Source organism: Mus caroli, unplaced genomic scaffold (assembly GCF_978045245.1).
Source record: "Mus caroli unplaced genomic scaffold, Mus_caroli_1 scaffold_12, whole genome shotgun sequence".
Classification (NCBI taxonomy): Eukaryota; Metazoa; Chordata; class Mammalia; order Rodentia; family Muridae; genus Mus; species Mus caroli.
This window is the reverse complement of record NW_028227267.1, coordinates 119,878,014-119,891,836: the sequence shown is the minus strand read 5'-3', so window position 1 is coordinate 119,891,836 and position 13,823 is coordinate 119,878,014. Positions and strand designations below refer to the sequence as shown.

The following is a 13,823-nucleotide window of genomic DNA, read 5'->3' as shown; positions in this document are numbered from 1 at the left end:
TGAGTCAACTAACCTGGATCCTTGATGCTCTCAGAACATACAAGGGCTGGACCTAGGCCTCCCTGCAAATATGTAGCAGATGTGCAGCTTAGTCTTCCTGTTGGTACTAAATAACTGGAACAGGGTGAGGGGAGACTATGCTCAAAACTGCTGCTTGTCTGTGTGATATATTCTTCTAGCTGGGCTGCCTTGTCTGGCCTCAACAGGAGAGGAAGTGCCCAGCATTGCAGAGACTTAAAGTACCAGGGTGGGTGAATACCGGGGCATGGGGAGGCACTCACTCAGAGGAGAAGGGGAATGGGGAATGGAGAAAGGATTGTGAGAGGGATGACTGGAAGGATGGCAGTGAGTAGGATGTAAAGTGAATAAGTTTAAAAATTAATTAAATTTTTAAAAAATTAAAAGAAAGAAATTTAGATTGTTTAGACTCCTTCTCTCTAGAAAACAATCTAGACATCTCTCTTCTACTTTGACATTTGGGTAACCATCTATCATATTTGACACTAGTGTTCCTAAAAGAAGGGATGACTCTGTTCTTGTCATAAATTCTTGCATCTTATCATATGGACACTATCTGTGACTTTTAGAATGACTTAGTAACTAATTCCAAAGACAAAAGGCTAACGGCATGAAAAGAAGAATGTACATAAAAGAGTAGAGCTCTGTGAAGTGGTGGTCATAGCACTGGTCACTTGGGCCAGTGTTTTCTAGACCCACAGAACAAGAGAGCAAAGCAAAATTTCTATAGAGAAGCAAATTGAAGGCACAAAAATAAACATTAAAATATACCTCTAAGATATATATACACTTCAGAATTCTTTTAAAAAACAATAACACAAGAAGCTTAATTCACTTGTCCTATTACCAAGAAAATATTAACAACTATAAAATAGGATCTAAGTATAAACATGAACAACTATTACATGAGTATCATTTTAAACAACCAGAGTTTCAAACAACATGACTCATTAGTCTCTCATTATTGTCCCTAGAGTTTTATTTATAGTTCTTGTATTTTCTAAATTTTACAGAATTTATTTCTAGGACAGATTACACGGAAATCCTTGCTTGGGGTGAAGATGAAAAAGGTAAAAGAAACATAGCCAAGTTATTTCAAAAGGTCAGACCTGGGCACACACTGTTCCGTCTGCATATTCCATGGCACCTCAGGGAGAGGCAATAAGGAAGTGAGCTGACAAGCAGATAATAACGAGCACAACCCCCAAATCAAGCTCCTGGAGCAAGCTTTCATCTCACTCTGGTACAACTCATTGCTCCACCTGTCATTAAACACCTAAATCATTATGTTCTTTTATGTATAAATACAGGAAGAAGCAAGCGGAAAAATTAAGCAATATCTTCAGAAACCCTAATTCCTATTTGTACTAATTCCATCCTCTTTTCAATACTGCATTTCTCTCCTTGGCAAATCTCTCTAAACCAATTTTAAATTCCTTGTTGGAACAAGGCCAAACATAAATATACAAATACTGCTCCTTTTCCTACTGAAAATGACTTTGCACAGATCGGCTAACTTGGATTTTTAACAATCATCTTTGTATTATGCAAATTAATCTTTTGACATTTTCTTATACATGCACTGATGGTGTTGATTTAGTTTCAATTCAAAAATCAGGGATTTCATTACCCGATAAAACATATCCAGAGTTCAAAGTATTTAATGGGGGTTAAACAAAATGCAAACATTTAATGCAACATTAAGCATGTGAAATAAAAACTTGATTGCCTAAAGAAAGCATGCTATGCTGTTACCCTGGTGACAGGTTAAAAAAGGGATTGTGAGATGAATAGCTGTATGATATGAAATTAAAATGTTTCACATTGAACAATCCGAAATGAATTGGGAAAGGTTAGAGTAGAGAAGAGAGAAATCAATTCTCCAATGGCAATGGTGAATGGGAGAGGAGAATGAATAGGATTTGCCAGTGGGGTGCACCAGCTGCCAAGTATCCTGCAGCCACAGAATTACAATAATACTGATGCAATGTGCGTGAGCGTCTGCCATCAGGGCAGGGGAGACAGAGGTCCTCCCACAATAGCAGGCTGTTCTGACATCTAGCCCTTGCAGAACAACCAAACTGAAGAAAAAATATTTGAAAATGTTATATTCAGCAAATATTACAGATGTGTCACCTTACACATTTATGATTTCATTCTCGGGATCTCTGTGATTCTAACTCAGACAAGACAGGGTCATAGTAAATAACTGAAAACAGCAACAGCAATAGTAAAAAGCCAACAGGATAATGGCTGCATTCGTGTTTTTCTCTCCTCGTCTCCTCTTGCTGCTTTCAGTGCATTGGTTGCTCAAATGGAAGTGTGTATTTCCAAAGATGTTGCATGGCCACAAGTGTTTGCAAATATGCAAAGTATGCAGTCAGCCATCAACACATCAACTTCATTATTGTAAAAACATGACCTAGCTGAGAATATAAATGAATCAAGTATGATATAAAAGTTGTTTTATTTCATAGGTGGTGTAAGTGTGACATATCTTTTTAAATCCAGGAAACTAACCCTCCTCTAATGCAAACTACACAGTAATATTGGCTATTTCTCAGAAATGATTTTCGCAAGGCTAGTTTTTCCTGTGTTCCTTTCCCCAATTAGCATTCAATGGTTAAAATCCTATTTGAAACATGAAACTCACCCTCCAGATGGAAACTTAAGAACAACTGAACAAATCACATCCGAGACCGGGAAAGGCCACTGCCTTTCAATAGCAAGAAAAACCTCAGATAATTGCATCTGTCAGGTAGAAATCATTAGGACATTGATTCTCCATTTTATCAGGAAGCCAGATGAGAAAAGAATGTAAAACACAGATGTCAACACAACACATAGAGGTAATTCAAGAGAATGTAATTTCCCCTTAGAGGACTGTGCTTAAAAAGGTTAAACTGGTTGGGGCAGGCTGTGTGGCTAGTCAGATGCCTGAGATGTCCCTCTAAGCCAGAGCACAGGGTAAGGTCACACACACTGAGCCACATTGTAGGCTGAGCTGTTTTCATCAATATTACTACAGTTCATGAGAACATTCTGGCTCTGAGACTTGAACATCTGAACTCGTAGTTATGGGAATGAAGTAAACTCTGTGACCTTGTTCAATTCTAACAAGTTCATTGCAAAAGAAGTTAGAGAACCTGAAAGAAGCCAATACTGCTGTTATTCAGACAGTAAAATGAAAGTAAAGGTTGAAGCAGTTTGGCAAAGCAGTTTGTATCACTTGTTTGTACCTTACCATGAAGCTGGAGCCAAACTCCTGGCACCTCACTAGGCCCTGGTCCCACTTGCTGCACCATGCCAACTGTTCACAGTTCAGCACTGGGTGAAGGGGACAAAACAAGCAAAGCAACTCACAATCTCCAACCCTGAAAAATCTCATATAGGACAGGCCATAAGTCAGAGGCCATCTTTTCCGTGCAGAAGAGATGTGGGGGTGTACCCTCACGTTCTGTAAGGCATCTTCATGCAAATTACCTCTCTATTATTTCCATTAGAACAAGATTTTCAACCATATGTTAATTTTTATAGTGCTAATGCACGGTTTTTCAAAACTACGATTTTGAAGAACATTAATATGCCAAAACATTGACAATATAATGGTATATTTTTAAAGCTGTCCTTTAAGTGGAATGCTCCCTTTTCCATAAAATCAAAGTAAGGCACAAGACTTTATATATCTATGTAGAAGGCCAATCTAAATCTTCTGCCTCCACCTCCTAACGTACTGTAAGTCTGCTCCTGGCATGTGGGCTCAGCCATGTCTCGCTCTCTACACTCTTCTAGTGCTCCTCTCAAAGTCTGTTGTCATATCCTCCCCATCTAAAAGAGGTGGGTGCTAGAGAGTTCCCAGGCCCACACCCTGGCTACTACTGTCTCTTTTACTGGTCTCCCAGCTTCCATTTTTAACCAGGTTACAAACTGTTTCTAAACCTGAAGTCAAAGAGTCTTGTTGGTACCTACACTACAGCAAGCTCCTGGCTGAAAACTTGCAATGGCTCTAGACTCCCCACAGGGTACAACCCTCAGTCCTAACTCAAGAATCAGGGCTCTTCCCTGTCCCATTCAGAGGGAGGAAGGATGGGAAGGGGAAGAAGAAAACACACGTCTTAATTTCTATTGCTGCAATGAAACACCATGGCCAAAAAGCAAGTTGGGAAGAGAAGAGTTTATTTGGCAGACACCTCCACATCACAACTCGTCACCGGAGAAAGCTGGGACAAGAACTAGAACAGAGCAGGGACCTAGAGGCAGGAGCTGATACAGAGGCCATGGAGAAGTGTTCTTTACTGGCTTGTACCCATGGCTTACCCAGCCTACTTCCTTATAAAACCCAGGACCACCAGCCCAGGGATGCCACCACCCACAAAGACCTGAGCCCTTCCCCATCAATCACTAATTAAATTTGCCCTACTGCAGGAACTTATGAAGGCAGATAACTCTACTTTGTGTTAAGCTGACATAAAATTATCCAGTACAATAAGAGAGGGAGGAAGGGAGGGAGGGTGGGAGGGTGGGAGGGTGGGAGGGAGGGAGGAAGAGAGGGAAGGAGGGAGGGAGGGAGGGAGGGAGGGAGGGAGGGAGGGAAGGAGGGAAGGTAGACAGGCAGGCAGGTAGGCAAGCAAGTAGTAATAAAGCAGTCAGACTTGTGAAAACAAGGAGCAGAGTGGCAGCTCTGGGCCTACAGACTTTCAGTTCTGCAAGACAAAGAAGCTCTAGGGCTACTACATAAATGGTTGCTATAGTTGACACTACAAACCTAAACACTTGGAAATGGCTACAGTGATAAATGCCACTGTTTGTTTAACACAAAATGAAAATGCCATTAGTTCTTTCTCTCTTCCTTGCCTCTCTCCTTCACCCTCCCACCCCAAACACTCACTATGTAGTTCTAGCCAGCTCATTACTATCTAGTCTACAGTGTGCTCAAACTCAGCAATCCTTCTGCCCCAGCCTCCCAAGTGTTGGGATTAAAAGTGCAAGCTACTATGCCTGAACTCACTAGTTCTCTTTATCAACAACAATTATTAAGTGGGTTCCAAGTGAGTTAGAGTTAAACATTACTAATTTTTCTAATTGCTCCTTATAAGAGATTGTGATTGTCTCTTCTGGTGAGCTGTTACAAGGGGTTGTCTTGGGGTTTCTACTGCTGTGATGAAACACCATGACTAAATGGAGCTTGGGGAGGAGAGGGTTTATTTCACCTTTTGCCTTTACCAGTGGTTCTCAATCTGTGGGTCGCTACCCCTTTGGGGTCAAATGACCTTTTCACCTTTTCACCTTATCTAAGACCATCAGAAAAGATATTTACATTACAATTCATAACAGTAGCAAAATTACAGTTATGAAGTAAGTAGAAATGAAAATAATTTTAGGGTTGAGGGTCACCACAACGTGAGGAGCTGTATTAAAGTGTCGCAGCATTAGGAAGGTTGAGAACCAGCTTATAGTCTGTCTATCATCAAGGAAGTCAGGGCAGGAACTTGAGGCAGGGACCAGGAGGCAGGAATTGAAGCAGAGGACATGGAAAAGTACCACTTACAGGTTTGCTGCCTATGGCTTGCTGAGCCTATTTTCTTATGCCATCTAGTATCATAAGTCCACTGGGCTGGGGGCTGGGCCCACCATGTCAGTCTGGGTCCTCTCTTTCCAGTGATTCTCGACTATGTAAAACTGATAAGACACCAGCCAGCCAAGGGCATGGGAAGAAAAGCAAATGAACAGAGTGAGGCCAGTGAAACCCAGTAAATTCTTATCTATCTACAATAAAAACACTTTTCTATGCTCAGAGGCAGCATTGACTCTCCAAGACCTTGAGATTAATGAAATGTGAGGACAGATAGCACTGTGCTTGTCCCTTCTAGGTCTGCTCAGCCCTGGGGATATGAGGACAGACAGCACTGTGCTTGCCCCTTCTAGCTCCGCTCAGCCCTGAGGACCAACCCTAAAAGAGACCAGAGCTCGCTTTCTCTGCACAGTGCCTCTTCCTCACTTGTAAAAAGAACAAGCAGGTCTTCTGCTCAGGAAGGGAGAGTTGGCCACTGAGCGTCCCGGCCCTCCCTCTATGATAAGTTTCAAGGCTTACAGAAAGCTTACATTACACATGACAGCTTCAGAGCCACAGAACCTTACAGAGGACAAATTTCAGAGAAATGCTGCAGACAGAGGGGAGTAGAGAAGTTCTGTGGAGACAGGCAGGCCTTCTCACCAGCCTCTGAGAAATCTGAAGGGCAGAGCTGGGCCTGCCCAGGGTAAGGGAAGCTCCCCTGACTGCTCTACAAGCAGTATTTCCAGCTGAGGAAAGCAGGCATTTCAAGCAGATATAAACATTACCAAAAGGGACTAAGGGATTATCATTAATATTTTCTCCTTCCAGCAAGTTATCAATTATTACAACAATCTATTGGACCAAAGCACAATGCTAGTAAAATCATTTTCAATTCACATAAGAGAATGTGTTCCTTTAACAGAGCTTTTAATATAATACACTTCTACAGATTAAAGTGTTTTCATTTTTAGCTTTATTTTGGAGCTAGGGATAGAGTCCAAGGCCTCAACTCTGGGTAGCACGCAGAAGCCCTAGAGTGCTAAGAATGGTGGAAGTACATGACTACACAGTAAATCAGTGACTGCACCGTAAACCAGTGTACATGCATGTAAGGAATTGTGTTCTGTACACTGACAGGTATCCCAAGAAGCACACTATTGTTTCTGCCATTAACTTTTCTTTTTTTTTTCCCCAGAAATGTCCCCTATCACTTTACTATCTAAATACTGTGGTACATAGCAATGTCTTTTTCCAAGTCATAAATGATGAAAGAGTAAAAACCACAGAGAAATTGGGAAAATACATTCAGCAGCCAACACAAGCAAGCCAGAGGAAGGGCTGAGAGCTACTGGTTTGGAAGTGAAAACATTACATGAATGCACCCATGGCAGCATGGTAGAGCCACATCTGGAAGGTGGCATGCTACTCCATTCCCAATCCAACTGTAAACACAGCCTCAGAAGCCAGGCTGTGACCTCAGCTTGAGAGAGGCAGGCAGCAGGGCCCTCCTCAGCAAGCATGCAATAGAGACTCACTCAAGAGTTTCTACTGTAAATCGTGGTGCTGAGTTTAGAACATTTTGGCTACTGAATAAGTGGCAAGTTCCACAGAAAATGAACTCACCAGAAAGGAACAATTACTTGTTGCATGGGAAATATTCATATGCACAATTATCTGCATAACTGAACTCTGACCTATGTCTTTCACTAATATGATTCTTCCTACTTATAGAAAGACAATGAGTTCAACAATTAGACATGCAAAATTATAAAGGCAGCAATGCTCAGACTTACAATTTAGGGTGGAAACTCTGTAGAAGTCAAACACAAAGGAAGACAGAGACTGAATGCAGTACCTCAAGCTTTCTGATAGAAAGACTTGGTGCCCTTGTGTGCAGGGGTCTAAGTAACAAAGTGTACAAGTAAACTTGTCTATTTGCACGTGGAAATGCAACATAGATATAACATTAACAAGTGGGGCAGCTGAGAGATGGATAGGGAGGAAGCAAGGGGAGGGTCTTTCTCATGGCTGTGAAAGCTGAGGAATGATGAGGTGAGGCTCCTTATAAACTGCAGATGTTTAAAGACCTCTAAAACATAACAGTGTTTCCAAAGAATAGCTAGCAAATAGTAACATATTACTGTGGGCTTTTTAATCAAATGAGATTAAGAGATAGAAATGTAGCTGTGGTCTGCGTTTGAAGCTCGTATAGAAAGAGAACAATGTACAAGAAGCTGCATGTTAAACGTGTTACTAGGAATAATCCAGTCACAGCGAAAGCACAGTGTTTAAAGTGGCTGTTAATAATGTGTGGGATTACACCCAGTTCTCACGTCTCGTATTTTAACTGCTCTTCTGAGTCTTACCCAGAATGAATGAGAATATTTATTTCTTTTAGAAAAGCCAGCACAGATACTAAAAGTCACATCACTTCCTCTTCAACTACACTTAGGGTTTCTGAAGTAATAACAATCCAAATAGTTAAAAAAAAAATGAGAGCAGAAATATCAATGTCATCCGAAAAGAAACCACAAACCTCATGAGGTTAAGAGTCTCCTGTGCACACCCCCTGCTACACCAGCACTGTCCCACAGAAGCCAGTGGAGCAGGGCAGTCATGATGAAAGGGCTCATTGTGTTTCCAAAGCACATAGGCTTGTACCACATGCAGATACTGAGCACTTGAAATATGGCCAGTGTGATGGAGAAACTGGGTTTTCAGTTTGATCTTAAGAGCACATGTGGCCCCAGGCTTCCATACTGAACTGCAAGGCAATCAACAGTCATCGGATTCGCAACTCTGCTGACCACGCTCACTCTCCCACCAGACATCTGTAATTTATTGACCCATTACCTCTCCCCTCTCTCCAGATATCTATTGAATCATTATTCCTGAAAAGACAGTACACTAAACTTCTAGCACTTCTTCCAAAGAAGCGTCATCAATGGATCATATTAAGTACTAAGTTGCAACTACACACAACTTTATTATCTGTCTACCTCCTCAGAGGCAGTGGGACTCTGATCTGTGCTGCTCAGAGCTATCTGGTGGCCCTCCACCACCACCCCACACTCTCATTCCTTTTGTGGAAAACCAAAAAGAAGAGAAATTAAAGTAATGGAGTTTTACCGACACTGTGGCTTCCCTTGTAAGGGTCACTCCGTAAGCACAGCTTTCCAGTCAATGACCTGAGTGCTGAGAAACAGCATTGCCCATGGATGTTGTTCTTCCCCCTTTCATCTGGGTTACTAGAAAGTTAAAGCTATCCTTGGGGTTACAGACAAATGTCTCAATCTGGTCTTAATTCCATCCTGCAGCTTCCAATTTCTGACATATGTGTTTTAATCATCCAGATGGGTTCCTGATACTGTATAGTGAACACTTTTCAAGACTAGCAAGTTAATAAAACAAAAATAACCAATGCAAACTAAGCTGAACAGAATTCCCAGTAAATATCAGAATGGATGTCTAAATTAGACAGCTAAGATACTCTTTTCCAAGTTTCAAAAAAAAAAAGTTAGACTAATGTACCCATAGTACCATAATAAACAGTGAGTTTACTGTACTTTCTCCTTCACTCCATACCTTGAATGTTCTTGGAAGCGCTGTGCTCGTAGCTGGGATGCCACAAATACAGATGATGCAATGGCCAATAACTGGTTTCTCTCACTCGGCGTTAACGTGTGCCCTGTAAGAAATGTCATATCTGTGACATCAACATCTGCACTTCCCTCTTAGAGTCATCAGCCAATCAGACAACATCTGTACCTCCATCTTACAGTTACCAGCCAATAAGAGAAGAACTTTAAGGGGCACCTAGAATAGACTCAGGATTATATAAGAAGCAGGTGACTGGATATAAGAAAGCTCAGTAAGAAACTCCCAAGCTGTGCTCACTGGAAGCTCACTGCCTAACATAGGAATTATTTATTTATTTATAACATAGGATTTATTTTGTTTTCTAAGTTTATTCATTTTCCAGCCAGAAAACCAGAATATTGACATTCTTGAAAGCAAATTTCCAACTAGCACTTAACACTTGATATTTTTACACAAAAACATGAATTAAATTTCAGTAGAAGCTTCTTATCTAAGTACCTATTTCACACTAACTCATGTATACTGAAGAACAAGAAATTACCAGCTTTCCTAAACCTGTGACTGAGTATCAGTGCCTTTTATACTAAAAGTTATGAAAAGCCAGTTCCAAAATGCACAGTTTGGCTACTCTGCAGCGTGAGCAATGGAGTGTTAAGGACACACATATTGAAGGTGGCCAAAATCCCTCTGGAACAGCTGGCAGAAAGGCTGGTTGATATGTGGTTGGTCCCTCCTCTGTACCTTACCACCAGCCCTGTCTATCTGAACTCTGAAGTACAACGAAGTGTTCATGTTTATTGAATTTTTTAAAGAAAGAAAACAACTGTTTATTTCATAAACTATTAAAATAATAAAAAACCAGGGCTTTTGAGCTGGCTTAGTGGTTAAGAGCATGCATGGCTCTTTAGAGTCTGATTCTAGCACCCAGGCTCAACAGCTCAAAACTCTTATTTCTATTTTATTTATGTGTAGGAGAGTGTCTACATGTGGGTGTGTGCACATGAATACAGGTGCCCATGGAAGCCAGAGGTATTGGATCTTTTCAAGCTGGAGGTATAGAAAGTTATAAGCCACAAACATTGGTTTTAAGAACTGAACTTGGTTACTCTGGAAGAAGAGCAAGTTCTCTTAACTGCTGAGCCATTTCTCCAACCCTAGGAAAGAGATTTAAATAGGTGAAGAAAACAAAACAGCCATAAACGGGAAAGCTAGACTAAGATCTTCAGGAAGCACCCCAGCCTCTCACACCTGTTTCCTGTCACCACTTCTCATCCATACGCTTACTTCTAAGGAAAATGAGAACAAAAGGCCACAAGTTCCAACTTCTGCAGAAGCAGATTGATGCTGGTCAAGAACATAGGCAAGGCCATGTTTTTCTAGCTTTTCCTGCCTCTATGTATGAGTCAGAAGGCAGATCAATCAATTATTCAATTAACAAATTTCTCTCTTCCACAATTTCTCTCCATACCAAAATTCTCTTAGTCCCAGGAGCAGTGGTCTAGCTTCTGACCAGCCTCACATGCCGAACTGCCTTGCAGCAGGTAACTAACTCCACTGGCAGACTTGTATAAAAATCAATAAGTGTCCTACGAGGTCAGATAATGCAGAGTCTGTAGTTAGCACACCGGTTTTTTTTTTTTTATGTTTTTAACAGGTATTTTCCTCATTTACATTTCCAATGCTATCCCAAAAGTCCCCCATACCCCCCCACACACACCCCTACCCACCCACTCCCACTTTTTGACCCTGGCGTTCCCCTATACTGGGGCATATAGAGTTTGCAAGTTCAATGGGCCTCTCTTTCCAGTGATGGCCGACTAGGCCATCTTTTGAAACATATGCAGCTAGAGTCAAGAGCACCAGGGTACTATTTAGTTCATAATGTTGTTCCACCTATAGGGTAGCAGATCCATTTAGCTCCTTGGGTACTTTCTCTAGCTCCTCCATTGGGGTACTGTGATACATCCAATAGCTGACTGTGAGCATTAACTTCAGTGTTTGCTAGGACCCAGCATAGTATCACAAGAGACGGCTATATCTGGGTCCTCTCAGCAAAATCTTGCTAATGTATGCAATGGTGTCAGCATTTGGAAGCTGATTATGGGATGGATCCCCGGATATGGCAGTCTCTAGATGGTCTATCCTTTCGTCATAGCTCCAAACTTTGTCTCAGTAACTCCTTCCATGGGTGTTTTGTTCCCAATTCTAAGAAGGGACAAAGTGTCCACACTTTGGTCTTCGTTCTTCTTGAGATTCATGCATTTAGCAAATTGTATCTTATATCTTGGGTATCTTAAGTTTCTGGGCTAATATCCACTTATCAGTGAGTACATATTGTGTGAGTTCCTTTGTGATTGGGTTACCTCACTCAGGATGATGCCCTCCAGGTCCATCCATTTGCCTAGGAATTTCATAAATTCATTCTTTTTAATAGCTGAGTAGTACTCCATTGTGTAAATGCCACATTTTCTGTATCCATTCCTCTGTTGAGGGATGTCTGGGTTCTTTCCAGCTTCTGGCTATTATAAATAAGGCTGCTATGAACATAGTGGAGCATGTGTCCTTCTTACCGGTTGGAACATCTTCTGGATATATGCCCAGGAGCGGTATTGTGGGATCCTCCAGTAGAACTATGTCCAATTTTCTGAGGAACCACCAGACTGACTTCTAGAGTGGTCGTACAAGCTTGCAATCCCACCAACAATGGAGGAGTATACCTCTTTATCCACATCCTCGCCAGCATCTGCTGTCACCTGAATTTTTGATCTTAGCCATTCTGACTGGTGTGAGGTGGAATCTCAGGGTTGTTTTGATTTGCATTTCCCTGATGATTAAGGATGCTGAACATTTTTTCAGGTGCTTTTCTGCCATTCCGTATTCCTTGGGTGAGAATTCTTTGTTCGGTTCTGAGCCCCATTTTTAATGGGGTTATTTGATTTTCTGGAGTCCACCTTCTTGAGTTCTTTATATATATTGGATATTAGTCTCCTATCTGATTTAGGATAGGTAAAGATCCTTTCCCAATCAGTTGGTGGTCTTTTTGTCTTATTGACGGTGTCTTTTGCCTTGCAGAAGCTTTGCAGTTTTATGAGGTCCCACTTGTAAATTTTTTTTTAATTTTTAATATTTTTTATTACATATTTTCCTCAATTACATTTCCAATGCTATCCCAAAAGTCCCCCATAGCGCCCTCCACTTCCCTACCCACCCATTCCCATTCTTTTGGCCCTGGCATTCCCCTATATTGGGGCATATAAAGTTTGCAAGTCCAATGGGCCTCTCTTTCCAGTGATGGCCGACTAGGCCATCTTTCGATACATATGCAGCTAGAGACAAGAGCTCTGGGGTACTGGTTAGTTCATCATGTTGTTCCAACTATAGGGTTGCAGATCCCTTTAGCTCCTTGGGTACTTTCTCTAGCTTCTCCATTGGGAGCCCTGTGATACATCCAATAGCTGACTGTGAGCATCAACTCCTGTATTTGCTAGGCCCCTGCATAGTCTCACAAGAGACAGCTATATTTGGGTCCTTTCAGCAAAATCTTGCTAGTGTATGCAATGGTGTCAGCGTTTAGAAGCTGATTATGGGATGGATCCCTGGATACGGCAGTCTCTAAATGGTCCATCCTTTCATCACAGCTCCAAACTTTGTCTCTGTAACTCCTTCCATGGGTGTTTTGTTCCCAATTCTAAGAAGGTGCACAGTGTCCACACTTTGGTCTTCATTCTTCTTGAGTTTCATGCGTTTATCAAATTGTATCTTATATCTGGGGTATCCTAAGTTTTGGGCTAATATCCAATTGTCAGTGAATACATATTGTGTGAGTTCCTTTGTGATTGTGTTACCTCACTCAAGATGATGCCCTCCAGGTCCATCCATTTGGCTAGGAATTTCATAAATTCATTCTTTTTAATAGCTGAGTAGTACTCCATTGTGTAAATGTACCATAATTTCTGTATCCATTCCTCTGTTGAGGGACATCTGGGTTCTTTCCAGCTTCTGGCTATTATAAATAGGGCTGCTATGAACATAGTGGAGCATGTGTCCTTTTTACCGGTTGGGACATCTTCTGGATATATGCACAGAAGAGGTATTGCTGGATCCTCCGGTAGTACTATGTCCAATTTTCTGAGGAACCGCCAGACTGATTTCCAGAGTGGTTGTACAAGCTTGCAATCCCACCAACAATGGAGGAGTGTTCCTCTTTCTCCACATCCTCGCCAGCATCTGCTGTCACCTAAATTTTTGATCTTAGCCATTCTGACTGGTGTGAGGTGGAATCTCAGGGTTGTTTTGATTTGCATTTCCCTGATGATTAAGGATGTTGAACATTTTTTCAGGTGTTTCTCTGCCATTCGGTATTCCTCAGGTGAGAATTCTTTGTTCAGTTCTGAGCCCCATTTTTTTTATTACTTTATTTTTTTTTGATTTTTAATATTTTTATTACATATTTTCCTCAATTACATTTCCAATGCTATCCCAAAAGTCCCCCATAGCGCCCCCCACTTCCCTACCCACCCATTCCCATTCTTTTGGCCCTGGCATTCCCCTATATTGGGGCATATAAAGTTTGCAAGTCCAATGGGCCTCTCTTTCCATTGATGGACGACTAGGCCATCTTTCCATACATATGCAGCTAGAGACAAGAGCT

At 41.5% G+C, this 13,823-nt stretch overlaps 1 protein-coding gene across 5 annotated transcripts in view; it reads right to left on the bottom strand.

Annotated features, from left to right (window-relative positions):
- Pcca (propionyl-CoA carboxylase subunit alpha) overlaps positions 1–13,823 on the bottom strand; it is a 411,727-nt gene that overhangs the window by 197,454 nt on the left and 200,450 nt on the right. For all 5 annotated transcript variants that reach the window (XR_015044709.1, XM_085828899.1, XM_021182607.2 and 2 more), the window contains one exon: positions 9,158–9,260. Coding sequence is in view for 4 of the 5 variants with exons in the window: in XM_085828899.1 (XP_085685025.1) it covers positions 9,158–9,260 (103 nt within the window). In the remaining variant the exon portion in view is untranslated. The remainder of the gene's footprint in view (positions 1–9,157; positions 9,261–13,823) is intronic.